We start from the raw sequence: 27,908 nt of genomic DNA on the forward strand, positions 1-27,908 counted from the left end.
TAAAGTGAAATCAGTGATCCAACTTGATTTAATCCTTTAAAAGTTTTCTGAATAAAAAACAGCATGAATAAGAAGCTAAGTTCTGCCACGTTTCAAAATGTTAAGCTTTACAGTACTAGTTAATTGTTGTTGCCATAGCAACAAAGGCGTCCGCCATATTCAAGCCTGTATCTGATATATACAATTTATTGGTTTGAATTCGTAGGGAACCATTTCATTTGTAACTGAAGTTCTAAAATATAGTCAGCTTACAATGTAGCTCAAACGAACAAGCAATTTCATTGTTCGTTTGCTTATTTTTTGGGGCAGGCATCGCTAGGCAGTCCTGAACAAGGGGCTTTGACGTGGCAGAGTTGTGTACGAGACGGAAGTAGTCCTGTGGAATTTGTGTGAATTTGTTCCATCTCAGTAAAGGCAGAGATGTCTGGCTGGGCTGGGTTCTCCGAAAATGAGCTTAGGAAAATTAAGTTGCAGCAAGGTATGTGTATGTTATACGAAGAAAGATTGTCAGTATTTGTGTTGTGTGATGAGTATTGTGCTAGGAGGTGCCAACTATTGAATACTAATTATTGTGTATCAGTCTATGAATTTGTGATTGTTGCTTCATTTGGGAAATATGTAGGCTTTGACAATATAACAAGATTGTCATATTAAATGCTTCGCATGTCAGTAAATTATATGTAAAAGGTTTTCAAGGCTTGGCAACCCTTGTTCATTGCAGTTTTAACGTTACAATCATTGCAGTTTTAACGTTGAAAATTTAAGGTGGCATGTTACCCAATTATGTAGCTATAATAATTATAATATCTTGCCTAGTCCAAAACATAGGACTGTAAGAATAGAACACTACATTCATCTTGAGGGCATTTGTATACTCCACCACGTTTAAACATATATTATGAATTGAAATGGTTAGACAAGTAAACACCTGTAATGTAGGTGGCATTTCGTATAGTACATATTTGGTCAGTGGTGATTTCACCAAAGTATTAATATTTTAAATGCACCTTCAATATAAAGTGTATTTTCGGCATGTGCCCTGTAACAGGTTTTTTTATTTTTTTTATATATAAATGTCTCATTTTTGTTATTAGTGTGGGTGGGAGGGATTCTAGAGACTAGTAATTTAGCCCTCTGCTTACCTCTTATATACTTTATAACTTGTTTTAACTCACTGACTCTAACTAGTAAAATGTTCTTTTACTTCAAGTATACAGTAAGTTTCACTGCACACTTTCTCAGAATTAAATTTTTGTTAAAAAATTTCCAAAGGCTGAAAAACAATCATTGGACTGTAATAAACAAGAATTTGATTGCAAGAGGTGCTAACTTAGTGCTTACAATAAGAACCGATAATGTGCAAAAATTTCACTTAGTGGATCAACTACAAAATGAAGTCCCAATAAACTTCAGTCCAAGATCATGCTTGCCTCTAATGCAAGGTATTTATAATATCACTTCCTCTTACAATGAGGTGACGGCTTTCCAAGGCAAATGCTGTTTTCTCAGGTATAATAAATCTGTGAAAATAAAAAGAAACAGATTGCACCCATAAAGTGAAGTTAATTAGTGCCTAGGCAAACAAATGAATACTTGCAAACTAGTAAATAAATACTTATCTGAGAGCCCCAGTTGTCCTCCTCAATCAGTCTTTATGTGTGGGGCTCCCAGGTATATAGTATATTTCATTATTACAAGATATAGGACGTTGTATTTAAAATGTGGAGTATACAGCCTGCCTTCCTGGATTATTTTAATATTGGTATATCTTTTATTTGTGTGGCACCACAAGGGTTCTGCAGCACCATACATAGAAAGGTAAAGCATATACAACAAAATAACAAAAAAAAAAGTAGAAAACTGAAAGATAGACCAACAGCAAATGTATACAATTACACTAAAACCTGCAAAGTTACATGTAACCCCCTTTCACTGTGTGTAGGGTGGTGTGCAAAGATTGCACAGTGCACCTCCTTCTCAAGCCCTGGCTAGGCGATGGGCATGGGTGTAAAGGACCAGGGGATCACTGCACATGCAGGTGTTTCTTTGTAAGTAGTGGGACACAGGTGATATCACTTTGTGGTGCAGTGTAATAAATGTCAGAATATTTTGGGTGTTAGACCATCTCTATGATGAACTCAACTCTTTATTTACACTCCTCTTCCTCCAGCATGATAATCATAATGTGTGAAAGGATGGACCGCATATGCCACCCTGTCTGCTGTTGCTGGGAACCGGCTGGGCTTACCTTGCACCCGTTCCCTTTCAGTATCCCAAACGCGTCCTCTCACCGCAGTAAGGGCTTACAAGTGCTGCCATCACTAGACTCCTTACTGGCATCCAGTACCTGGTTTCTTCTGCGTAACTGATACTGTGAGTGAACCCTGTTACTGGTGTGTACTTACTCCTGACCTCTTTCTATGGATCAGGTTTGCTGTGGGTGGATCCCACCTGGCCAGAGCTACTGGGTAGCGGCAGAGAGGTGGTACTGGATGCTGGGTTCAAACCTCAGAAACAGCCGAGAACAGATTAGATTTTGGGTGTAATCTGTAGGATTTTCAGCATGGAAGATATTTTCAAGCAGGTCTGTGAAGCAAGTGATGTTTATTTGCAGTCACACTGATTGAAGGTATCAGTGCTCAGGTCAGATGGAATCAGAAGAACAACTTATAATACAAAACAGAGCCTTTTCTATACACATTTGGAGACTAGTCTTAGCAGGAGGTAATCCGTCCTCCTGTCCCTTTAACCAATCTGGGTTGATTCATGCAGCCGGCACATGAATCAACCCAGAGAGGTTTAACACCTTTTACATTACTGCTAGTGAAAGGGGGAGAAGGGAACATAGAGAGAGTCGGAGTGGTTGGTAAGGTAGGCGATGAAACGGCAGTGACATGGATGTATGTGGAATGGATTCCTCTTTGCATACACAGATCTAGAATTCACTTTCTTCGTTGGAAGATGTGACCTATAATTTAATCTGTAGAGTAGGGCCCCTTGTACTTCTGTTTCAGTGTAGGTTCCTCTATGGTTATCATGAGATATATATCTAATAATCTCTCAGTTCGAAATATGACAATCCTGTTAAATAATAACACATCCAGTTTTCACGTTAGGACACATTTGTGAAAGTGAATTGTGCCTTGATCATGCAAGATTTCTTAGGACCCTAGAAAGTTATTTATGTCTGTGAAGCTCACAGTGGCTTCCTCCCCAGGGTTTTCAAAACCCATTTACCGTCCCGTCCCCCCCTTATCTGCCTGCCTGCCTGCACATTGCTGGAACCCTTTTCTTGTAAAACCACCATGAACTACATCTAAGGGTTCATTTTTTTCCAATTTATCCAATCTATGTTGCATTGAAATGTTCATTAAAGACTTAGGAAAAAAGTATAATTTGTATGTACTCATTGTAGGTGTGTGAGCAGAGTCATTATTTGGAATTGTGTGGGTAGCAACTTCACGTCTGCATCTTCTATTCTTTTTTTTTTTTTTTTTTTTTTTTTTGCACTGGATTTCCAACTGTACAGAACTAGATGCTGTTTACTTATGCTCACATTCTGCAAAGTGTTATACTCTGACATTTATGTTAATGCCATTGCAGAGCTCTTTTGTTATGAGCTGCTTAAAAGCACCCCCAGACTTTTGATGAAATACTGCCACAACTTGATGCTTTATCTAACATTATTAATATTAACCTTTATATAGTGCCAACATATTACTCTGTGTTTTAAAGAGAATGGATAATCATCACATCTCTCCCTGCCCCAGTGGAGCTTACAGTTCATATTCTCTACCACAAACATTAACGTATCCGTATAGTATTTTGACTGCTTTTGAGACATTTTACCTAGAGGAAATTCACAAAAACATGGGAGAACATGCAAACTCTACATAAATTTGGGCCTATTTGGAATGGAACCGAGGTCCAAGTGTTGTGAGGCACCAATGCTAATTACTGTGCCACCCTATAACAACACAACACAAACATTTTGATATATGGAAATCCAAAAAGCTCCAGTATTAAAATTGTAAAAACAAAAGGATTGTCTTCTTTGTACTGTAATAAATTGTGTGGGAAGGCCTGCCTCTGGAAAGGTACATTGATAATTCTAAGAGATATGAGTTTTAAAATGTGCCTCTTTTCTTTCAACCTCTAAACAGAAGTACCACACACTCCAGGGCAAACCAATTGTCCACCTGAAGCATCATTAAGCCGTAAACCGCCTCAAGGAAAGAAAGGTGTGCAAGTGCAAACTCAAAAGTTGGCTAAGCAGGCTAAAGCCATTTCAGCAAAACCAGATTATTCGCTTTGCATAGCAAAGACTACTCCACCTCCAGTAACAATGCACAATTCATCCAAAGTGAAAAAACATTCTGAAGAAACACCTAAAGCTTCAGTAACGGAGAACACAGACGTCAAATCAGAGCCACATCGTTTGAATACAAAACCTGATGAACAGCTATCAAAAAAAGAAATGGAACTGTTAGTAAGTCTTTTTTCCCCCCCCCGTAAATTGGCTAGTGTCACAGATGCAAACAAAAAAAATGGTGGAAAGTTTATATAAAGTATCTAATAATTAACAATTGAATCAGGAAATTAAAAGGGTTAGTGGCAAGTGCATAGCAGCAGAAAGTGTAATGTAGTGGTGTGCAAAGTATTTCACCTCTGATGAAAGGCCGTGAGTATATAACATTTTAATAATGAGCAAAAAATAAATCTTTAATAGGACATATGTACCATTATGATAGTCTTAACATTCTTGATACATGCATAAACCTTAGCAAACGAACAAACATACAACAGTGCTTATATGACTGTTCAGTAACAGAATTGTATTTGGAGACTTGCATAGTGATACTGCATTATTTAGGGAATTGCTCAAGAGCCTATAAATTCACCAATGCCTTATTTGTTCTTCCAAAGTGCGTGACTGCCTTCTTGTTTCCTTAAGTAAATATCCTTTTCTTGTCAGCAAACATGAGAATGTAATGGGTATGACTGTGAGAGCAGAAGTCGGAGCACGCAAATGTAATAAAGCCGTAAGCCTTGCACACACTCATGTTGTCCTTCTTAAAGTTGTGATATATTAGACAACTAACTGAAAAGGAATTGAATTACAATTGATGCCAAATTAAATCATATAGTGTACAAATCTTCTGAAATGTACCTTGTTAATCCTACAAGACAAGGATACACGAATATGTAGCAGAGTGAGGTTGGAAACACTTGATCTCTGTAATTTGAACAGAAGAGCCAAAAGTAATGCATAATATAAAAAGAACACAAGTTGAATGCAGCACGATTATACAAATAAATCCGAAAAAAACAAGGCACAATAGCTTCTACTTTATTTATTTTTTTAACGCTTGCCTGAGGTCTATGGTAACCATGTTCCACACTGAAAGTAGTTTGTACAATTGTGACATTAACATTGTTTTTTTTTTTCTAAACCAAACTATATAAACTGGCCTCTATTATAGGGACAGTCTCTTTGTCAACAGGCATATGGTTTGACGACTGTTCCTGGATTCAGGATGCGCTGCGTATGTACCTGTTATACTTTGTAATATTCTTATTGTATTTTGCTGCTTATTTCTATTAAATCTCTTTTGTGCGTTGGAACCACACTGATCGTATCAGACAATGCTTATTGGTGTCTATAGATGCGGCCATAACAGGGCATATACATAAACAAATAAATATCTGCATCTGATTGTTGACATGTACAACAGTGAGTGTTAATTTTTAATTTTGGTGTAAAATATATTCTATGTAAAATGTTATAATTAATTTCTCTGTATGACGTAGAAACCAATTGCTTATTCATCTATGCTTTCATAATATTGTGAAGGTTCAAGTGTGGAAATCCCTCCAACCATCTTGCCATGCCCACCCTCGTGTTTTCTAGATCAATAACGTGTGTATCTATCTATCTAGATATGAGATATAGAGATAGATAGATATAGTATAATATATAGTATACAATGAGCTTTCATTTCTTGCAATACTTTATTACTATTCTTACTTGGTAATATGTAAGCTATGATCTTATTATATCTGGATATTTAAGAATTAGTTGACTTAAAGCATATGAGGTCATTCCATGTCAAATCGCCCATAAAAATGTTATTACACTCAACGACTCAGATTTTCATGAAACTTGGTACACCTGATACTACTACATATCTACTAACCCAAGTAAAATTTGTCTTCTCTAGGCCTCATAGTTTCTGAGATACTTTGACCCCCTGTCAAAGTTATGTAAAATTGTTCAGAAATGCCACTTCTGATTCTCTGTTTTTAGTGTGATATGTCGCATAAAAAAATTCACATCTCCGCGCCTAATCCACGTATCACTTTGAAATGTTTATCTTTTGTCAATTGCAATATGGGGATTTCAGAAAAAAAGTTTCATCAATGTTGTCTGACTGCGAGTCATTAAAAAATGATTTAGTTCAAAAATCAAGAATTTTTTTAAACAAAATTATTGTTGTGTTCAATAAGCATTCTCAACCTGAGGCAGAGGAGTAAACATGCCACTTTTTGTTATAAAATTGATCCTTTAAAGCACCCCTGCTGTCCAACCTTTTAGCTTCCCTGGGCCACATTGGTTTGGTTTGGGTTGGTTTGGGCCGCACATAAAATACACTAACACTAACGATAGCTGATCATCGAAAAAAACCATAGAAAACATAGTTAACATATTAAACTTACTTGGAAATTAAGTTCGGAAACCTGTTGCAGAATCATGATTAAAGCAGTAGTCCCATTACCAGCTACAATTTAACTTACCTGCATCTACCCCTTAGTGGGGTTCGGGGAATTAAATGCCAAAAACTTTTTTTTCTCTCTTTCTGCACCCATGAATCATTTTTTTTATTCACCAGTTTGAAATGGTCACCGATATAGGTAGCATCAGGAGGACTAATAGAAATCTACAGAGATTTAAAGATAGGGTGGCGGGAAAAATGGCTCATGGAGCAGCCTCCGATGAGGGTAACAGTGGGTGATATTTTCACCCTACTCAGCACTGCACATTTAAAATGGTTTAAAATATTAAAAATACAATTATCTCTTAATATTTATATTAGATACATACAGACAACACAGCTAGTTCATAATTGCATGGTGCAGAAAGTCCAAATTCAGAGTAACAACAATAAGATACTGGATAATCTTTCACTGCTGCTGATAGTTCACGCGGGTGACTCCTCTGTGCTGCGCTACGCAATGGATGTCGGGTGTGATGACGTCACCCTTGACATTCACTGCGAGCGCCACACGGAGGAGGAGACCAGGGAGGGAGCCGGAGAGCCAGCTGACGTGACCGCAAGATAAGTATTTTCTTTTTTTTTTTTTTTTGCAGGATTTCTTTTTCTCAGCGCTGCCCCCTTGCCACAACCAAAACTCCTGCTGGGCCACATTTACAGGCATGCCGCGGGTTGGACAACCATGCTTTAAAGTATACTTTAAAAGGCTATGAAAGAAAAATAATGGGATTTCGATTGTCTGTATGAGGTTTTCAATGTTTCTTCAAAAACGAAAAGTAATTGGTTATGAAGTTGCACACCAACTGTTTACCTTTTGGAATTTTAAACGCCACCATAAAAATTACCCCTATAAGGCCCCTCTTGATTGCTTTTCTGTAATTTTTGAAAAAATAGTCTGTTCAAAAGATAACAGACACTGCATGCTTCGACACTGCACTGTGTCCATGAAGTGAAAATTTAAAAAGCATTCTACTTGAGAAATTTGAAGACTGTGACCCTGAAGATGAAGTTTCTTACAGTCAGTGGGTATATACTGTCTCAGATCAGAAGAATCCATCACCATTCAATATGTCACAAATCGTTACAAACTCATACATGGCATGTTTTAAAACAGTAAAGAAGTGCAAATAATTGCAACTCCACTGAGTTGCATTGAATGCAGTGTGAAGTGTAAAATTTAATTGATATAATTGGAACCTTGATGTACCAGACACTTGTGAAAAAATATATAAATGTGCAGAACCCAAAGTAACCATACCGATTGTTAGTAGGTAAATGATTATAGCTCTGAAGATAAGTTATGCAGGATGAAATGTTTCGTTGGCAGGCACGTATCAGTGGGAGCACTTTCAGTAAAGGAATATATAATCTTACCCTAGCTCTTTCCCTGTCTTGTTGTCGTCTATTGCCGCTGTAGTAGCAGAGTCCTGCCCTCCTCTCTGGAGTTGGTGATTCCCGATGTGGGTGCCCCTAGGAATTGGAACACACCTGGAACGCAAATCAGAAGTGGACGGCTACCCTCATAGGTCAAAATAGTGCAGTGTTTATTTTCTGTTCTGTTCTACAAACGCGTTTCATCCGTAAATGCACTTTTTCAAGGATGCTACTCACTGAGTTGGGGCTATTTGTGCTTCTGTGTCCTATCAATTTTGAATAACTTTATGAACCTACATTAAAACGATAAAACAATATAAACAATGTTAGGTCTGGTAGCGTATTAAAAAATGTGACCACAATACTGGTGCATAGTTGGCATATAAGAAGATATAGAATTGTGAAAATTAAACCTAAGAAAAAAAACTATTGAAGGTCTAGATTCATAATGACTAATTAGTGAGAAAAGAGACTAAATCAAAATCTGGATTTAGACCCATAGGTCAAGGGTCTTTCATTCAAAAATCCACCTTGTTTCTATTATCGAAATATGTTGCATGTAGTCGCCCCCTCTCCAATCTTTACTTACATGTTGGATTCCTGAGAAAATGAAACCTTCGGTATTTTTATTATGATGCAGTAAAAAGTTATTGGACATGCTGTGGGTGGCAAGTTCTTTTTTTAATGTTGTTGATGTGTTACGCAATGTGGATTTTCAATTTCCTTTTTGTTCGGCTCACAGATTGGAGTCCACATGGGCACTCTAACAAATGGAGAAGACCTTATTACAGTCCATTTGTGTTTTTATGTGGAATGTATCTTTATTTACCTTGAATGTTTTCACAAGTGTCTTGTACATTAAGGTTCCATTTATATCCATTACATTTTACACTTCTTACTGCATTTAATGCAACTCAGTGGAGTTGCGATTATTTGCGCTTCTTTACTGTTTTACAATTTGGAATTATTTTTAAATAGAAGCTGCATTACATTTATATTAGGGAGCACTCACAATTTTATGCTAATACATTAAGAATAAGTTTCGTAATGGAAATAAAATGTTTAGGATCATTTATAAATATATGTATCCAAATTATATTATTTGTTGGCTTATGAAATAATAAAAATGATTTCTTGAAAGCTTAATTTAGTATGAATTAAGACAGATTATGTATAATGAGATATCTGCTTATCAAGCTGTTCAGTTTCAGACATTACTGGAAAACACAGAAATTTCTTTAAAAAAAAGCTCTTTTACAACAAAAACATTCTAGTATAACGGTATCTTCTGATACAGAACACTTTCACTCTAAAACAGTTAGCAGTGGACTGACTTGCCACCGTGTAGGTTCAGCAAGAATGCACCCGTTAGTGCAGGTGGAAACATGCCCTAACCTGTCTTGAGTGACATCACCTGTTGAGAATGCTGACAACTAATGACTCGCAGAGTCAGGCAATATTGGTGAAACTTTTGTTCTGGAATCCCCATATTGTGATTGACAAAGGATAAAAATGTCAGTGATCTGGTGTGGTTTTTTGTTTTTTTTATGAGACATATCACACTAAAACCGGAGAATCAGGAGTAGCATTTCTGAGCAATTTTACATAACTTTGACCCCCAATAACTCAAACTATGAGGCCTAGAGAAGGCAAATTTTACATGGGTTAGTAGATATGTGGTAGTATCAGGTGTACCAAGTTTCATGAAATAGTTGGATTCTTTTAACATCTGAAAAATTATGAAGCAGACACAATCCATGATTATTCCAATTATATAATATCTTAGAAGACTGTCCATTTTGAGTCTGGATTAGAAACAAACGAGAGAAAAAGAGAATAACTTAAAGTGTTCGCTGTAAACATAATTGTCTCCACGCCCTTCACACGGGATATATCAAAGGGTTGTCTCTAATATTTCTTAAGAAACATATGGGATTAATATGTAACAAAGATCCTAAATGTTTATCTGGACTAAAAGCATGTTCCAGTTCAAAATTGGATAAAATATACAAACATATACCAATCTACTGCATATCTGTAATTTGCGGCCAAATTATACTGTTTTATATTTGGTAAATGTACCCCTCCCAAAATATGGGGTAGTTGTTATCTAAACAATGAAGTTCTCCTTTTAAATACAACAGTGGACACATCCTTTTAAAGCATGTGGACTAAATCCAATGATACAATGTATAACGTATTAGTTTATTTTACTATTGCAAAATTATATTTTTGCAACAACGGTGTTTCAATGGCAATTCCACTTGCATGATCCAGCTAATTCTGCATTTTGTATTGTATGTAACACTTCGAAAAGCAAAGAACTTTATTTTGTATTCCCTTAATTTATTTTTTTTCTATTTCCAGAGTAGCATTTTTAATATAAAAAAAACTAGCTATACTTATCAAATAACCTTGGTCCAGCACGGACTGCTCAACTCTCTGCAATGTTCTCAATCCTCGCTGTAAGCTGTTATCCTTTTGATGACACTCTGCCTTTTCCTGTGCCCTCCTGCTACATATAATTAAGTATAATGTGCCATGCTATTATAGCACCTTATAACATTGATCATATGGGTAATGTGCCTTCACAGTATATTGTTTGATTATCAGCAAAGGTGACGGGATAAGTATAATAGATTGCATTGGGAATTAAACCAATGTACAACATTTAGCACTGGACCATGATTATCGGGGAAGTACATTTAGCATCTTATATTAAACTAAGATACTTTAGGAAGGATGTTTGGACTGGGACCAATAAAATATTTCAGGTGTATCCCTTATTAAAGTAATTTTATTATTTTCCAATAAGCATTGTCTAAGCGATTTCTTGTGGTTCCAGAGCACAAACAATTTATTTAGTAGAAGCAAAAGTTTTAGCAGTTCAATGCATAATTATAATACAATACAGCCGATACCAAATACATACATACGATGCGTTCCGCTGCATCCTCTGCTGGATCCAGCTAGAACAGTCCTTCAGCCTAGAAGACTCTGGTCAGTGATGACTGATTTAGCTGGTCCCAGGGAGCTTGTGTATATATACGCTGTTGAAGTCGTATAATTGGATGAACGAAAGTATATTGGTTAATATTGTTTTATTGGTCGATTGCACTTAGTATGCCACGATACACGTGGCATACTGCGATTGCACGGTAAAATACGCACGTACACACTCGCATTACAACATTTAGTTATTTATATAATTCATATTCATATTGGTTCCGTTATACAGTGATTTATGAGCAGATAGTATTTAGTTAATTATTAGTTTATATATTATGATTATATGTACACTTCAGTGTTATTTAAGGTTGCATTCGGCGAAGAGATCGCACATTGCATACTCTAGTTATTGATGTTGGGGAATAAACCTTTAATATAATGATGACTATAAAATGCTAATAGACTAGTTGTAACTGGAGTCTTGGCGGGAGCAAAGGAGCACCTCCCACCTATAGAAGCAAGCCACGTCATCTGCATTGTTCACAAAGTGGTGTGTGTTTTCTTGGGCTTCGTTGTTCTATACATATACCCTGGTGCATTCTTGAATATCACACCTGTTTGAACATTCTGTGGTGTTTCACGTGGTGCATTATTCTTTGCATTACAATATTATACTATGTTTGCCTTTTTCCATGCCTTTGGATTGTTCCTGAGTTGAGATCCAGTGTTACAACTCCCTAAGAGGATCCACTCAAGTCTAGATGATACATCTTTACCTGACGGTACGCATATATATATACACATTTTTTCCTTGTTGTCCTGGTATAACACTATGAGGCGCCCCGCCTGTGCTTTGTTCTATATATATATATATATATATATATATATATATATATATATATATATATATATATATATATATATATATATATATATATACACTATAAACCAAATACCATCTGCTCATAAACGACTGTGGAATGGGACCATTATAAATATAAAATATATAAATAGATGAAAGTGCAAGTGTATGAGTGCGTGTTTTATCGTGCGATCGAGCCATGCCATGTGTTACGTGGCGTACTGATCGCAACTGCACGGTAAAATAATATTAATATACTTTCTTTCATCCAATTATACGTCTTTGACACCCTTTTTACGTTTTTAACATTCTAGCTGAAAACACCTTTATAGCCTAAATTTAGATATTCCTCTAAACCAACAATTTGCTTACTAACCACAGCATCTATTTTTGAGATATTAATTACTAAAATTGTCTACTCTAACAGTTGAGCAGTGAACTATAGTGTATTAAATGTTGGTTTCCATTGTCTGCGGGCAGTTGTATTTGTTGGATTTAGTTTCATTGTTAACCAGAAAGGTAAACCTTGTAGTGAACATGTTTCATGCTTGAAGTTAATCTTGTATTGAAATGGCACATTGTAAATGTTTTATTTCTTCCCCATGCTAACAGAAAAGAGAAATCTAATTTGGGCCAACTTCAACTGGAGCAACGTTTAATAGAAGAAAAGAATAAGCGCAAGAAAGCTCTACTTGCAAAAACCATTGATGAAAGGTGAGAAAAGCTTTCTATGCTGATGATATAAAGAATATTAATGTATCCCCTACTGTAAAATAAGGGCTATGTGTCTTGTGCCTATGTATGGTCACAAAACGTATTGGTGACCTGGGTGATCTTCTCATTTTACAGTACGGATAACATTTTCCCTTATACTAAAGTCGCTTGTATGTCGTAATCCTTATGTTTACGGTTGTGCTAGAAATTTTGTGTACTCTTTAGAATGTTCTAAATTTTTGCATAAAAGTGACCTTTAAATGTGTTCAGATCTTCATCTAAGTCATGTGTGGGGAACCTTTTTTTCCCGCCAAGGGCCATTTGAATATTTTAAACATTCGGGGGTCATACAGAATTATCAACTTGAAAATAATCAACTTCATCCTGCTTTTTCGCTCTTCTTATCTGTCTACCCTTCTTCATACTGCACCCTTCATCCTTTCTATTGCCTTCTTTCTTCTCTTCTGTCTTCTCTTCTTGTCGCTGATCCCTGGGCGACCTGTACAGCAACTGTCAGGCGTGATGACGTGACGCCCAACATTCTGTGCACGGGAAGGAGTGCACCGGTCCGGGCTGTCACGTAGAGGTTTGTTGTGTTTTTTATTATTATTTATTTACTTCTTTTGGGGCGGAGAAGCGGGGCATGGCAGAGGGCCAGAACAATTATGGTTGTGGGTCTCATGCGGCCCTCCGACCAGACGTTCCCCACTCCTGATCGAAGTCATAAACTTGGATAAAGAGAACCAAATAAACAAAATAACACACAAAAGGATACATTCATATCATCCATTGTTAAATTTCTTTGTCGGAAAAAGGTATGTGAACTTTGCTTTCAGTAATTGGTGTGACTTCCCCTTGAAAAGCAATGACTTCAATCAAAGGTTTATGGTAATTGTTGATCAATCCCGCACATAAGGTTAGAGGAATTTTGGCCCAATTCTTCTTACAGAACTGCTTCTACTCATGCATGTTAGGGTGCTTACCTGCATGAGCACTCCACTTCAGGTCTTGCCACAATATTTATATTAGAGTAGTTTGGGATTTTTACTCAGCCATTGCAAAATACAAAATGTCTTCTGCTTTAACAATTTATTTTGTAGACTTGTATGCTTAGAGTTGTTTTCTTGCTTGCAAGTTCATGGGTGGATACGCTGACATTCTCTTGTAGAATTTGATGGTACAGAATTCATTGTGCCATCAATGATGGCGTGCCACCCTTGTCCTGTGGTAGCAAAACAGCCCCAAACCATGAATCTGCCACATCTGTGTTCCAAAGATGTGGGATGCATTGTTTGGGTTTTCTCAGAACATAAACTTTATCATTTCAGCTAAAAAGTTCTATTTTAGACTCATCTGTCCATAGAAAATTTTTTCAGTAGTTTTCTGGCTCATCCAGACAGCAATTTTCTTCTTGAAGGATAGTGGATGGCTCCTTGCTATCCACCCATGCACACTGTTCTTGTTCAAGTGTTTGTCTGATTGTGTACAAATGAGCACTGAATTTAGCCAGTGCAAGAGTAGTCTGCCATTACCCTGGGAATTCTTTGTAATCTCCTGGAATATTATATGCCCTTCTCTTAGCGTGATTATTTTTGCTCTCCTGACAATGGATTTGTGAATCATTTTGTAACCTTTTCCAGCCTGATGTGGATCAAGGCAATCCGAAACCTGTGATCGCGGCATAGCATGCTTCACAAGCCTGTGTGGTGTAGGCTTATTAATTGATTGACACTCCTGGCTATAATTATCTTAACTTACAAAATATGTGAACCACTAGCATTATATGACAAAGATATTTGTTTAATATTTCTTTATTTAAGATCAAGTATATCCTCTTGTGTGTTGTTTGATTTAATGTGTTTTCTTTATCTCTCTTTATGACTTGGATGAAGCTCTGAACACATTTAAGATCACACTTATGCAGAACTTTAGAAAATTCTAATGGGTTCATAAACTTTCTAGCACCACGGTTCATATATTTTTCCTTAAATGATGTTTTGAATTCCACCATGAACATTCTCTAAATCTGTTATGAGACATCACTGAAATATTGAGGAGAAGCTTTTCATGTCTCCTAAGTGTATGTAGATGGAGAACATTGCCATAGTGTCTGATAATGCCTCATTCTGAAATAAAATTCAGTGAGCATGGTTATTGTGGTGTGATTGTGCGCAGTGTGGTCCTTTCAGCATTGGCTGGATTACCCCAAATGCCAAAAAAAAAACCATTTAAATGGTTATCCCTGATTAATATATTTATAAAAATGCATTTTGTTTTTTTGTTTTTTTATTCACCACGTGAAGATCAAAAAAGACCCAAGCCGAAACTGTGAAACTCAAAAGAATTCAGAAGCAGCTTCAAGCATTGGATGACTTGGTGTCCACAGACATTAGCATTTTACGTAATCGGATTGAGCAGGCATGCATTGATTTTTCCCAAGCCAAGTAAGTAATAATTTTGTTGGTGTAGCCTTGTGTCCCAGCACTTTTTAAAGGATAATTCAACTTTAAACAAGTGGGGGCCAAAACATTCATTTCTCTTTCATCCATCTGGGGGACACTGCTTAACCATGGGGTTGAGTGGGAGGGGAGGAGTCTGGCACCTAAAGAGTTAACTTTTTTCCTGCTGCCAGCATATCCTCCCCCCCCCCCCACCAATTCCCCACATACCTCAGTTTGAATTGGGTGCCCTAGGAGAAGGGCTGCACATCAGAAGAGCTCCACAGTGAACACTGTTCACTGTTAATAGGTTTTTTCTTTGCTTTTCAGAGGTTTTCTTTTGTTGATAACGGCGAGGGGCTCTGTTTGCAACAGAGCTGACTCGTGGGAGAAGCGCCTGTCAGCTGGGGGCGGCCCCGCAGACAGAGGAGGTAAAACGCTTCTCACAGCGGGAAGCAGTCGGCAAGAGACTCTCCCCGCTGATAGCAGGACAGGCGCTGCCATTAGGCAGAAGGCGCCATTACTGCTGCAGCCCCCCCCCCCTGCTGAGTGAGCACGTGGAAGATTCCTTTTGGCGCCAAAGTTCAAAAGGAGGACAGATGCAGCAGTCATTTGGAGAGAAGTGCACTGTTGACACATCTTCCCCGCTAAGTATCACTTTGTTTCTTCTGTGTATGCATGTGTATTATAAGACAATGATGTGTTGAGGGAACTGTTGTTTAAGGAAAACTATAAAGCTCTCCAAACCTGTCTTGTTTAATCAGAAATACTATGATATGTTAAATAACCTAATCTGTATTTTCTGATAAATGTTGTGGAAGTGTTTGGGTGTGCCAAACATATTGTCTGTTCCAAATGTAATGCTAAATTGGCTTGTGAGCATTGGCCCAGGTGCTCTGTGCTAATTGCAGTCATTCTGGAAAACCTGCTGCAGCCTTTCCTTGGCTAATTATACCTTATACTCTATATAGGATTGATAGAGAAGTATAGATTCTGACCGCATTTTTTAGAGAAGAGCATAATGTTTATAAAAGATTATTGCTCTCTCAGGAACAGAAATACTATCTTTGACTGGTTCATAGATGAATATGTACCTGTATTTTGCGGTGTGGTAGCTTTGTTCTCTACTAAAAATGTGAGAAAAATAAAGCAGCAGGATTTCACCTAAGTAGAAAGGGGAAATCGCTGTTAGCAGGGACACAGAAGGAGATGCCAGCGGTAGGGGAATGTGTTGAGAAGCACCTCTTACCCTCCCCCGCTGAGTGAGCAGGTGGTAGATCCCTTTTGGAGCCAAAATACAAAAGGAGGACAGATGCAGCAGTTATTTGGAGACAAGTGTACTGCTGACACATATCTTCCCCGCTAAATATCACTATATTTGGTCTGTTTAGGCATATTTATTGTAAGACTATAATGTATTGAGAGAGCTTTAGGTTAAAGAAAACTATAAGCTCCCCACCTGTCTTATTTAATCAGAAATACTATGATATGTTAAATAACCTAGTCAGTATTTTCTGATAAACATTGTGGAATTGTTTGTGCGTATAGCCAGCAGAGGGGAGCTGTGTAAGAGAGCCACCCCTCCCCCTCTGCTGAGAGAGCACGTGGAGATTCCCTCTGGTGGGAAAGGACACAGCAGCTATTCGGAAGGAAGTACAGCTGCTGACACACATCTCCAAACTGCTAAGTATCATTATTCTCTCTATATATGCTGAATAGAGAAGTGTAAATATTGTGGGCACATATACTAGGGAGAGCTTGATGTTAAAAAGATTACAGCTCTCCCTTCTGAAAAGTATCTTGTGTGTTTATGCCTATTCTGTCTATACGTGACTTTATTTTTATTTCTCTTATGAGGGCTGATAAAGAGTAAAGCAACACGTGCCAAATAGATGGTCTGTTCCAAATGTAATGCTAAATTGGCTTGTGAGCACTGACCCAGGTGCTCTGTGCTAATTGCAGCCATTGTGGAAAATCTGCTGCAGCTGTCAGCCTTATTTTGGCTAATTATATCTTATACTCTCTATAGACTGATAGAGAAGTATGGATTCTGACCACAATTTGAGAGAAGAGCATAATGTTTATAATAGATTATTGCTCTCTCAGGAACAGCAATACTATCTTTTCACTGGTTCATAGATGATGTTTGGGTGTGGTAGCTTTGTTTTCTACTAAAAATGTGAGGAAAACAGAGCAACATGTGCCAAGTGTTTTTCTCCCTGTTCCAAAGGCAATGCTAAATCAGCTGGTGAGCATTTGGAATCGGGGATGCTGTGAGGATTGCAGCCAGTCTGGAAGGTCTGCAGCTGCTCACAGCCATCCCTGGGCTAACTATATTCTATACTCTCTATGTAGTGGGTCTACTGATAGGGAAGTATAGATTTTGACTACATTTTGAGGGTAGAGCATAATATTTATAAAAGATTATCGCTCTCTCATGTACGGAAATTAATTTGTATTTTCTGGGTAGATACCTTTGGTATGTACCTGTATTTTACTATGTGGTGGCTTTGTTTTCTACTAACAATATGAGAAAAATAAAGCAACATGTCCCTTCCCTCTGCTTAACCAGATGGTTCGTTCAGAACAGTGCTGAACCTCAAGCCGTTAGATCTGCATCTGAGAGTAGACTCTTTTCGGATGGAATCCCTGAGAACGGGCATAAATGGCCTGGAGACAGGCCAATTCATGGCATCTATAGACATCAGGGATGCCTATCTCTATGTTCCGATCTGGGAGGGGCATCAGCCTTTTTCTCAGGTTTACGATAGGCACAGCTCACTATCAGTTCAGAGCTCTTCCGTTCGGGCTGGCCACAGCCCCAAGGGTGTTTACAAAGATTATGGCAGTTATAGCGGCACTTCTTCACTCCATAGGGGTGCAGTTAGTGTCTTATCTGGATGATCTGTTAGTCAAGGCTTCAACAGCACAGTTGTTGGAACAACATCTTCGCCTTACGGTGAGGGTGTTGGAACAGCACGGCTGGCTCTTGAATATAACAGTCACAGATGGTCCCTGAGCTTCACAGATGGTCCCTCAGCTGGTTGTTGTTGGAGGACAACCTAACAAGAGGCAGATCCTTTGCCCCGTGGGCTTGGGTCCTGGTATCCACAGACGCCAGTCTGAGTGGTTGGGGGGGGGGGCAGTGGTCCTTCACCTAAGGATACAGGGCCTGTGGTCAGAAAGACAGTGGGGTCTTTCCATAAATATGAGGGAGCTCTTGGCCATCTGGAAGGTGCTACAGAGAGCTCAGTGTTCTTCAGGGAAGGCCGATCCGCATCCATTCCGACAATGCCACGGCAGTGTCATACATAAACAAGCAAGGAGGCGCCAGGAGTGCAGGAGCCTCCCTTTGAACCTCTACTCTCAGCAGAGTGGCGGTTCTTGACCTGGAAGACAGTCTTCCTGCTGGCCATTGCCTCGGCTAGAAGGGTCTCCAAGCTGGGAGCTCTATCTTGCAAAGAACCTTATCTGGTCTTTTATGAGGACAGAGCAGTTTTAAGGACTATTCCGTCCTTTCTCCCTAAGGTGGTCTCAGGTTTCCATGTCAATCAGGAAATAGTTGTTCCGGTGTTCAGAGAGGAACCTCTGACTCCAGGAACAAAAACAAATAAGTATTTGGACGTAGTGAGGGCATTACGTATATATGTTAAGAGATCTGCAAAGATACGTAAGACAGATTCTCTATTTGTATTATTTGTTTTTTCTAGGAGAGGATGGCCAGCATCTAAGCAAACTATTGCCAGATGGCTTACCCTGACAATTAAGGAGGATTATATTGTATTAATCTCCCTGTGCCGAAGGGGTGGCACGGAATGGAGCCACGGTGGACCAGCTGTGCAGGGCAGCCACCTGGTCCTCGGTCCATACCTTTACGAAATTCTACCAAATTAATGTATTTGCGTCTGGGGACGCCTCCTTTGGCCGTAGTGTTCTACGTGCAGGGAGATCAGAGCGGTCCCACCCTTCAGAGGGATTGCTTTAGTAAGTCCCCCAGATGGATGAAAGAGAAAGAGATTTATCGTAAGTATAAATCATGTTTTTGATAATACAACATGCTACCTGTGAGTTTTACTCTGACAGGTTCAGCAGTTCCTTCAGTGGAGTAATATTGTTAATTTTGGTTCCTCTAGGTAACAGACACTGGTATATAGCTTGTGGATTGTCTGGTCCGCAATCTCCCACTTCAAACTCCATTTTGTGTTAAGTTCTCTGTAGCTCTTGGTTGTAGGTTATTGCCACAATTCATTGCACACACAGTTTTGGTGTGACTGCAGCATGAACGTTCCCATTAGAACTGCATTTTTAAAAGATGCAAATAAAGAAAACTGCTACTGGAATTCATAGAAGCAATACAAAATGTATTTCTGGAGCGAGACCTGTGGAAACGGATATAGGCACATTTTTTTGGACAAGAATAACCATGTTGTAATACTGTACTATATATTACATTACAATTTTACATATGCTTACATACCAGGGACTTTGGGAATGGTCACCTATCTTCCTGCTGTGGTATATGGATAATAGGAATATTATATATAGGTAAATGTGTAAATTTGCTTCTAATTACAGTACTAGGTAGCAATGTATTATGTTATCAGGTTGTGCTACATATTCTATGTACACAAATATCATATGGTGCAGGGTGTCTTCTCATTTCTTATCTCAGACATTTACATTTGTCATGTTCTCATGTCTTTTTTTCTATCAACACCTTGGCAGCCATTAGCTGACTAGGGTGTTAACCCATTCCTAAGTATAGACAAAACAAAAATCACTCCCAGAAGGTATATAGGGTGATACCTCCTCCTTTGGTGTCTGCTTTATTTCAGCTGAGTAAGCACCGTATGAGTATAGTGTAGCAATTTGTTGTTTTTCTCTATTGGAGACTTGCCTTTAGCATGGTTGTTCCAGATGGTTAAAACTTCTGAATTGCTTTGTTTCATGGACCCTTTATGTGTACTGTCTATTGAATATTCTGCTGTCTTGAGGCCGAGTCCACAGTAAAAAACTTGAAGCCATTCCAAATTACCACCTTATTTAGGGGTGTTTTCTACTTGTAGTACTTGAACGATAAGTCTCGGCGTGTTTGTGAAGCATGTGACAAAGCTTTGTCTGAGAATTGTGAAGGAGATTTCTGTTTTGACTCTTACTCATGCCAAAGGGTCCACTACTCCTAAACAGTTTGGAATTAATTTCCAGAATGATGAAGGTAATTGTAACAGGATGGACCACCTATGCCACCTTGTCTGTTGTTGCTGGGCTTACTTTGCCACCGTTCCCTTTCGTTATCCCAAATGCGCCCTCTTGCTGCAGTAGAAGGGGCCTACAAATTCTGCCACAACTGGGCTCCTTTATGGCGCCCACAACCACGTTCCTTCTGAGTACCTGTTGCTGCTAGTGTACTCCTGTGCTGGTACACTTGGGCTGGTATCCCGGACCGCCTTCTATGGGTCAGGGTGCTGTGGATAGATCCCTATGGCCTATCATACTGGCCAAAGCTGCTGGGTAGCAGGCAGAGCGGTGGTACTGGAAAAGTTGGGTCCAACCTCAAACAGCCGGAGAACGGATTAGATTTAGGGTCTAATCTGCAGGTCACAGGATTACAGCAATATTGATGAAGTTATCAAGCAGGGTCTTGAAGCAGAGTGATGTTTATTGCTCAGGTTCCCAGACAAGGACAGTTCCAATTATTAAAGGTATCAGTGGTCAGATCAGATGGAACATCAGAATGATACATTTCAGTGTACAGGACAGTGCCTTTTATACAGATTTGGACACAGGATGTTTTTAGAATCCGGATGTAACCTGTTTACCAAAACATGGATTTACATGCATTGCAAAGCCAACAATATTTACACTTATCTATGAAAGTCTAGAAATGCTGTGATGTCTGGCGCTGTATGCTCCTCAGAGCAGCACTGGTCCCCAGGAAATTATGTGGCCGCGTCTTTTCCCGCTCTTTGTGCCTGCATCATGCAAAGAAGATAGGTGGTTTCTGTGAGAGCCGCTGCTCTCGCTACCTGACAGCGGTGCAGTCCAGTAAGGAAAGCAGCCCTGCTATCCCCTTCTATCTTCTTTCTACACTTTCCTAGTGGAAAAAAACGGCTTATAAAATAAATAGGAGCAAAGTAAGTCAGCCCAACTCCTTGGGCACTTAGACTACACTGACTAGCTGCAGGGAGTTGCAGAGGGGAGGAGTCTGTCAGCAGCCACAGTTGAACTAGGTAAATGCCAACTCCACACTCCCCAGCTGCAACCCCATGGTAGCAGTGTCCCCCAGATAGGAAGAAAGAGAAACGTATTTGGCCACATCTGTTAATTATTGATTTGAGGGGTTTCAATCAGATCTGTTGCCAGAGGTGTATAAAATCAAGCACCTAGCCATGCAGTCTCCATTTGCAAACATTTGTCATACAAAATGGGTCGTTCTGAGGAGCTCAGGGACTTCAAGCTTGGTACTGTGATAGGGTGCCACCTTTGCAATAAGACGGTTCTTGAAATTTCATCCCTGCTGGATATTCCACTGCCAACTGTACATGATATTATTAAAAAGTGGAAGCGTTTAGGAACAGCAAAATCACAGAGCAGAGATAACTGCTAATGCGCATGGTATGTAAAAGTACCAACGCTCTGCTGGTTCCATAGCTGGAGAGTTCCGAACTTCCAATGGCATTAATGTAAGCACAAAACCTGTGCTGTGGGAATTTAATGGAATGGCCGAGCAGCTGCATGCAAGCCTTACATCACAAAGACTAATGCCAAGTGTCGTCTGGAGTGGTGTAAAGCACACATACACTGGACTGTGGAGCAGTGGAAATGTGTTCTGTGGAGTGACGAATCACGCTTCTCTGTTTGGCAGTCACATGGGTGCATCTGGGTTTGGCAGATGCCGGTAGAATGTTACCTGCCTGACTGCATTATGGCAACTGAAGTTTGATGGAGGAGGGGTAATGGTATGGGGCTGTTTTTCATGGTTTGGGCTAGACTCCTTTTCTCCAGTGAAGGGCAATCTTATTGCTTCAGCATACCAAGTCATTTTGGACAATGCTATGCTTCCAACTTTGTGGCAACATGGCTATGCCCCAGTGCACAAAGCAAGGTCTACAAAGACATGGTTTGATGAGTTTGATGTGGAAGAACTTGAGTGGCCCGCAGAGTGTTCTGACCTCGAACACCTTTGCAATGAACTGGAGCGGAGATTGTGAGCCAGGCCTTCTCATCCAACATCAGTCCTGGCCTCATTATTGGTCTTCAGAATGAATGGGCACAAATTCCCACAGAAACACTCCCAACATCTTGTGGAAAGCCTTCCAAGAAGAGTGGAAATGTTATCGCTGCAAAAGGCGGACCAACTCCATTTTAAAGTATATGTATTTGAATACAATGTCATTACAGTTCCTGTTGGTGTAATGGTCAAGTCTCTGAATACTTTATCCATATAGTGTATTTCTTTATTGGCTCTGCAAAATTACACTTGCCTGTCATCTATTTACCCACTCTCCTTTTCATACCTCTGGCTGTCATTAATGGCTTGTCTTTGCTTTTCCTCTAGGACATATCCCTCAGTTATTGTATTGCTTTTCTCCTGGGAAGTGTGTCCGGCTTCCTACCTTGGCATGAGAGGTATTGGGATGGTTTTGGAAACTGCAGACTTAGACCAATGCATCTCGCTGGCTACCCTGCAATAAAAATTAGATTTGCACATTTACAGGGTAAACACAATGTTGGCTCCCTTCCTAAGCCTGACATAACCAAGTCCCTGATCCCACTCAAGTCTCTGTGTGCACAATCCTCTCCCAAAAGCATTATCTTTATGCTTTACAACCTGCTCGTCACCGCCAAACAAGCCGCTGTCTTGACATGAAACCGATTTGGACAGGCCACTGGACGAGGGCACTTGCACCATTGTGAGGGAGAGTATTTCTAAATCATCAATCTCTTCTCTAGTCAAAGAGAACGCTTACAAAGTATATAATAACTTGAAACTGTTTCCAACAAGATTAAAGAGGATCTTTGGTACTCCATCTGATTAGTGCTGGAGTGCTGTGGCGACATAAGATACTTTGAAAAATCTTAGGGCAGGACCACCAGATATAGACAGTTTTAGGACAGTGTAGCCAGCCTCATCAGAGAGATTACTAAAGTCTCAATCTCTAAATACCCATGGTCTTTCCTCCTTGGCTCCCCACTGGAAGGACTGGATAAATTCTCTGAGGATTTGCATGGAAAATTTATCAGTGTGGCCAGATGCTTAGTTGCAAAGCCATGGAAATGTCCAGAACCCTCTTCCCAATAGCAGCTCCTCAATAAAATGTGGCCGGGTCCCCCGAGTTCGGCAGACCTCATGAAATGGTCTCTGGCATCGGGAGGGTTAATACCCGGCACCGGAGGGGTTAAATCCCCGGCGCTAGGTGCCACGGGCATAAACATGTATGTTGAAATGTTTTAAATGTAAATAAAAATGTATTTTAAGATGTGCGCTGCAGCGCTGGGTGGGTAACACCCAGCACTGCAGCAGGAAAAGGGTTAAACCGCCGGGGAGTATAAAATTGTAATTAAAATAAAAATACATGTAAATGTTTAGAGTGTCTGTGCTGTATCGCCGTAGTAAACCGGCGTGCAGCACAAGAGGGTTTAACTCTAGGCGCCGTGAGGGTGACTATATGTACATTAAATATAAATGTAGGCTGAATGTGTATAAAGTGAATGGAAATGTATATAAATAAAGTTAAATACTTATCCTGCCCTTGGCAGTCCAGAAGGGGCTGCAGGAGCAGCCTTGGATCGTTCACTCCCCCGGCAGCCAACTTCAGTGGCTGCAGGAGGGACCTTCAGACTAGCCTCCTGCAATCAAACACCTCCGGGAGGTGCAGTGCCTCCTGGGGGTCCCGGGAATCTAGGTCCCTAGCTGGAGCTCAGAGAACTTCAGCTAGCGACAGGACACAGACTGCTGCCCCGGCATCTGGCTTCTCTCCCCTCTTACTATTGTCAGCCAGGGAGCAGATCCAGACCCCCGAAGCAGGGTTCCTGGAAGTAACTTTGGGCAGGAGTTTTAAAAGATAAGTCTCTCACCCCACATAGACAGGCACCAGGGGAGGAGAGTGGGCTGAGCACCCATCTCCCTGGCAGCTCGTGGACAGGGGGGGGGGGAATTATACCCCTGCCACTAGCAGTAATGTTAAAGGTGTTAAACCTCTCAGGGTTGATTCACGTGCAGGCTGCATTAATCAACCCTGATTGGTTAAAGGGACATGAGGATGGATTACCTCCTGCTAAGACTAGTCTCCAAATGTGTATAAAGAAGGCTCTGTTTTGTATTAAAAGTTGTTCTTCTTGCTTCATCTGACCTTAGCACTGGTACCTTCAATCAGTGTGATCAAATAAACATCACTTGCTTAAAAGACCTGCTTGGAAACTTCTCTACCCTGTGACCTACAGATTAGACCCGAAATATAATCCGTTCCCCACTGTTTCTGAGGTTTGGACCTAGATCCCAGCACCACTGCTTTGCCTGCTACCCAGCAGCTTTGGCCAGTGTGATAAGCCAGGGGGGATCCATTCACAACAACCTTGATACATAGGGAGAGGTTAGGAGTACCAGCCCAGGTACACACCAGTAACAGGGTTCACTCGCAGCGTCAGTTACCCAGAAGAAAACTGGTACTGGATGCCAGTAAGGAGTCCAGTGGTGGAGGCATTTGTAAGCCCCTCCTACTGCGGCACGAGGGCGCATTTGGGATAACGAAAGGGAACGGTGGCAAAGTAAGCCCAGCCGGTTCCCAGCAGTAACAGGTTAGACCGCCTATGCCACCCAGTCTATCACATACTTGGCAACCATGGGGAAAAAAAGTCTGCATACTTGAACAATAAATCTCACAAGTATACCTGAATTTGGTGCCACTGGTTATTTTACCAAAATAGATCCCCAGGACTTTTCAGGCTTCTTTTTAAAGCTTTTGCTATCTGTTTGGTTTTCCAAACAGCCTAAACTAGTTTAACTTTGCCTCCTTTGGGTGTGATGGGGGTCCTGCCTTTTGCCTCAACTACCTTTTCCCTAATTCCCACAATATACTGGTATGTGCGCTGTTCTGTATGCTTTTCTTGTTGCTGACAGATAAAAAGCACCTGAGGTTTCCTTATTTTTCAATTAGCTTTCTTATTTGTACAACTTTGGAAATGTTGATATTTTTAAAAACTGAAATAAAATTCTTAGTTAAAGTAGTTATTTGGAAACTTACATTTCTTTAAACATTCTTGTGACATTAATTTGACACCCACATTTGTGATAACACTTCCAATGAGCAATTTGAATATTTAATAGATGGGTGGAGAATTTCATATGAAATGTTAATCGCCTGCCCAGCGTGGCAAGATCTACCTTTCCTGAGCTCAGGAGTACAATCTCTTCCTATTGCTCCACAGGAATGCTCTCATCACTGACCCCCAAAACTGGGAGAATGGACAAGAAGTGGCTGTCTCGGGGCCTGAGTTAGCTCTCAGTGATTCTGATCTCAACAGGCATTTCTTGTAACTCCTGATTTCGACATCTTCACTCTGGAATTTCGATTGTAAATGCTACGTAGTACTGAGGGCCACTTTTGACACAAATTTCATTGTGTTACTTCTTTTTAGGCTATTCAACCAAGCATCCCAACAATGACAAGTACTAATAAGCTGATGCACATGCCCCTTGAGATTTAACATTCAAAACTAATGCTGCACAGGCATATGCAGTTCAGTGTTCAAATAGCTTCTTGAGGCAATAAGGGATAGGCAGGATCTTTAAACATAATCCAATGAATACACGAAAACTCCCTTTTGAACTTTTAAAAAAAGATAAAAAAATGTAGCCTTCACAAACTTTAGTGCCTGATACTGTAACATTTAATGGGAAAACATGATCATGTGTTCATTTTTTGTCATGTGGTACATTTGACTAGGTTCTTTTATTATAAATGTTTGTTTTTTTTTAAACTTGCTACCAGAATTATTCTATTGACTTTTATGATTATTATTCTATTCTATAGGAAAAGATATGACCGAGCAGAATCTGAATATGTTGCAGCTAAGCTGGACTTGCACAGGAAAACACAGATCAAGGAACAACTAACAGAACACCTGTGCACCATCATACAGCAGAACGAGCTACGTAAATCTAAGCGTCTTGAGGAACTTATGCAGGAGCTAGATGTGGAGACTGATGAAGAGAGACTGGAATTGGAGATTGAAGTGGAGCACATGTTGCAGCTTCAAGAAGCTGAAGCAAAGAGACAATTGGTAGCATATACAGCAGAAAAGGACCAACAACCTTCAAAAATAGAAGAATCTACTCCATCCGCTACAGGAGAAGCATCCACTGCATACAGTGAAGATTTGACACAATCTACACTTAAGCTTGAGGCTAAAAGTGACCAAGGCAACATCACAATTAAAGAGACAAATACTTCTACTGAACAAGAAGTAATTGTTGCTTCTTGAATCTCCATTGCAAGTGATGTTAACATTATTATTACTGTAATAGCACTGTGTATATTTAGAAAATCTGTTTACAGCTCAGGCATTGCGTTTCATATGTGTCCACAAATCACTTTATTTAATGTTATTGGCCAATGGACCTAAACAAAGGATTTAGCTTTTTTTTTAAAAAATAATAGACTTAATACTGTCAGAAATATGATTATTAGGGGGGTATTCAATTGTCGGCGAGATTGGCGAAAATCCAGCGGACCGCGCACGATTACCGATATTACGGTAATCGTGCGCTGGAAAAACCGTTAATACGGTAATTTACTCGCTGGATTTCAGCTCGCAGCTCCCTGAGCGAGAGATAACCGTATTAACGATATTTTTTGAGTGCGGGATTTTCGGCAATCCCGCCGACAATTGAATATGCCCCTTAGACTCTGCTTTCAATTTCCGAAAATAATAACTGAACATAAGGGAAAAATGTACAGATTTTTCAAATTTTATTTTGTTTGTTTACTTATAAGTATTAAAAGTACACTTTACACTACTATTCTATTTAAAAAATAAAATAACTGGTTGCCTGATCGTCATCTTAACTATACATCCTTAAGCCCAGTGCAAGTCTCCCCAGCCTTCCAGTGAGACATAGAAGCAGGAAGGAGGACACCTGTGTGGACAGGAACCTCCCCACATAGAGGTGAGAACCATGGGCACTCCTATAAACAGGACTTTACATTAGTCTCCTGGCCAGTGGGGATACCTCATATAGAGCTGTTTGTACCCTGTATTTTGGTAACGCCCCACCGTTTTAGTGGTGTCTTACCTATTTCCTTCACAATCATACATATGCAAGGAGCACTCCTTCTCCAGCCATGATATATAAAGTCTAAATAGATGGGGAGAAACCCTCCTGCTTCCATATGATTCTATTTTCAATGTACCTGTGTGCTACTCCAGCCCACATTGCTCTAACGCCGTTTCAGCCGGGGGCCTTAATATCTCTAGTTCAACAATATCACTTTCAATTTGGTACCGATATCCCCATGTGACCAAAAAAAAGTGTGGCATTGGCCTCCGGTTCAGTGCTTTAAACCACAAACCTCATCTACTGAGGGGGCTGTACCTAAATTGAAGGGCTTTGGAATGCCTTACAGTGGACTGTCGCCACATTCTCCTACCCCAGACTGACTTAGTCTCACAAACTGATCCCAATGGCCCGCTTACTGTTGATATTCTGCAACTCAGGCTGACCTCGTTTAAGGTGGGTTTTATGTCTGACATGCGCTCCTGTCTTTGGGTAGTTAATGCACAAGTCTGAGTTGGGTG

General features: G+C 39.8%; 1 protein-coding gene across 1 annotated transcript; it reads left to right on the forward strand.

Annotated features, from left to right (window-relative positions):
• Positions 1-337: 337 nt before the first annotated feature.
• Positions 338-27,172, forward strand: GORAB (golgin, RAB6 interacting). Its single transcript, XM_075182737.1, has 5 exons — positions 338-478; positions 4,164-4,485; positions 12,571-12,672; positions 14,976-15,116; positions 26,144-27,172. Exons 1-5 carry the CDS (start codon positions 421-423, stop codon positions 26,592-26,594), a joined length of 1,074 nt encoding a protein of 357 aa, XP_075038838.1. The 5' UTR covers positions 338-420; the 3' UTR covers positions 26,595-27,172.
• Positions 27,173-27,908: the final 736 nt, after the last annotated feature.

Source organism: Mixophyes fleayi, chromosome 8 (genome assembly GCF_038048845.1).
Source record: "Mixophyes fleayi isolate aMixFle1 chromosome 8, aMixFle1.hap1, whole genome shotgun sequence".
Taxonomy (NCBI): Eukaryota; Metazoa; Chordata; class Amphibia; order Anura; family Limnodynastidae; genus Mixophyes; species Mixophyes fleayi.

Excerpts from the sequence above, each read along its gene's own strand:
- GORAB (XM_075182737.1), top strand. The coding sequence starts at position 421 with ATGTCTGGCTGGGCTGGGTTCTCCGAAAATGAGCTTAGGAAAATTAAG. Across the intron at positions 479-4,163 it reads GAAAATTAAGTTGCAGCAAG|AAGTACCACACACTCCAGGG; the intron begins GTATGTGTATGT and ends ACCTCTAAACAG. Across the intron at positions 12,673-14,975 it reads GCAAAAACCATTGATGAAAG|ATCAAAAAAGACCCAAGCCG; the intron begins GTGAGAAAAGCT and ends CACCACGTGAAG.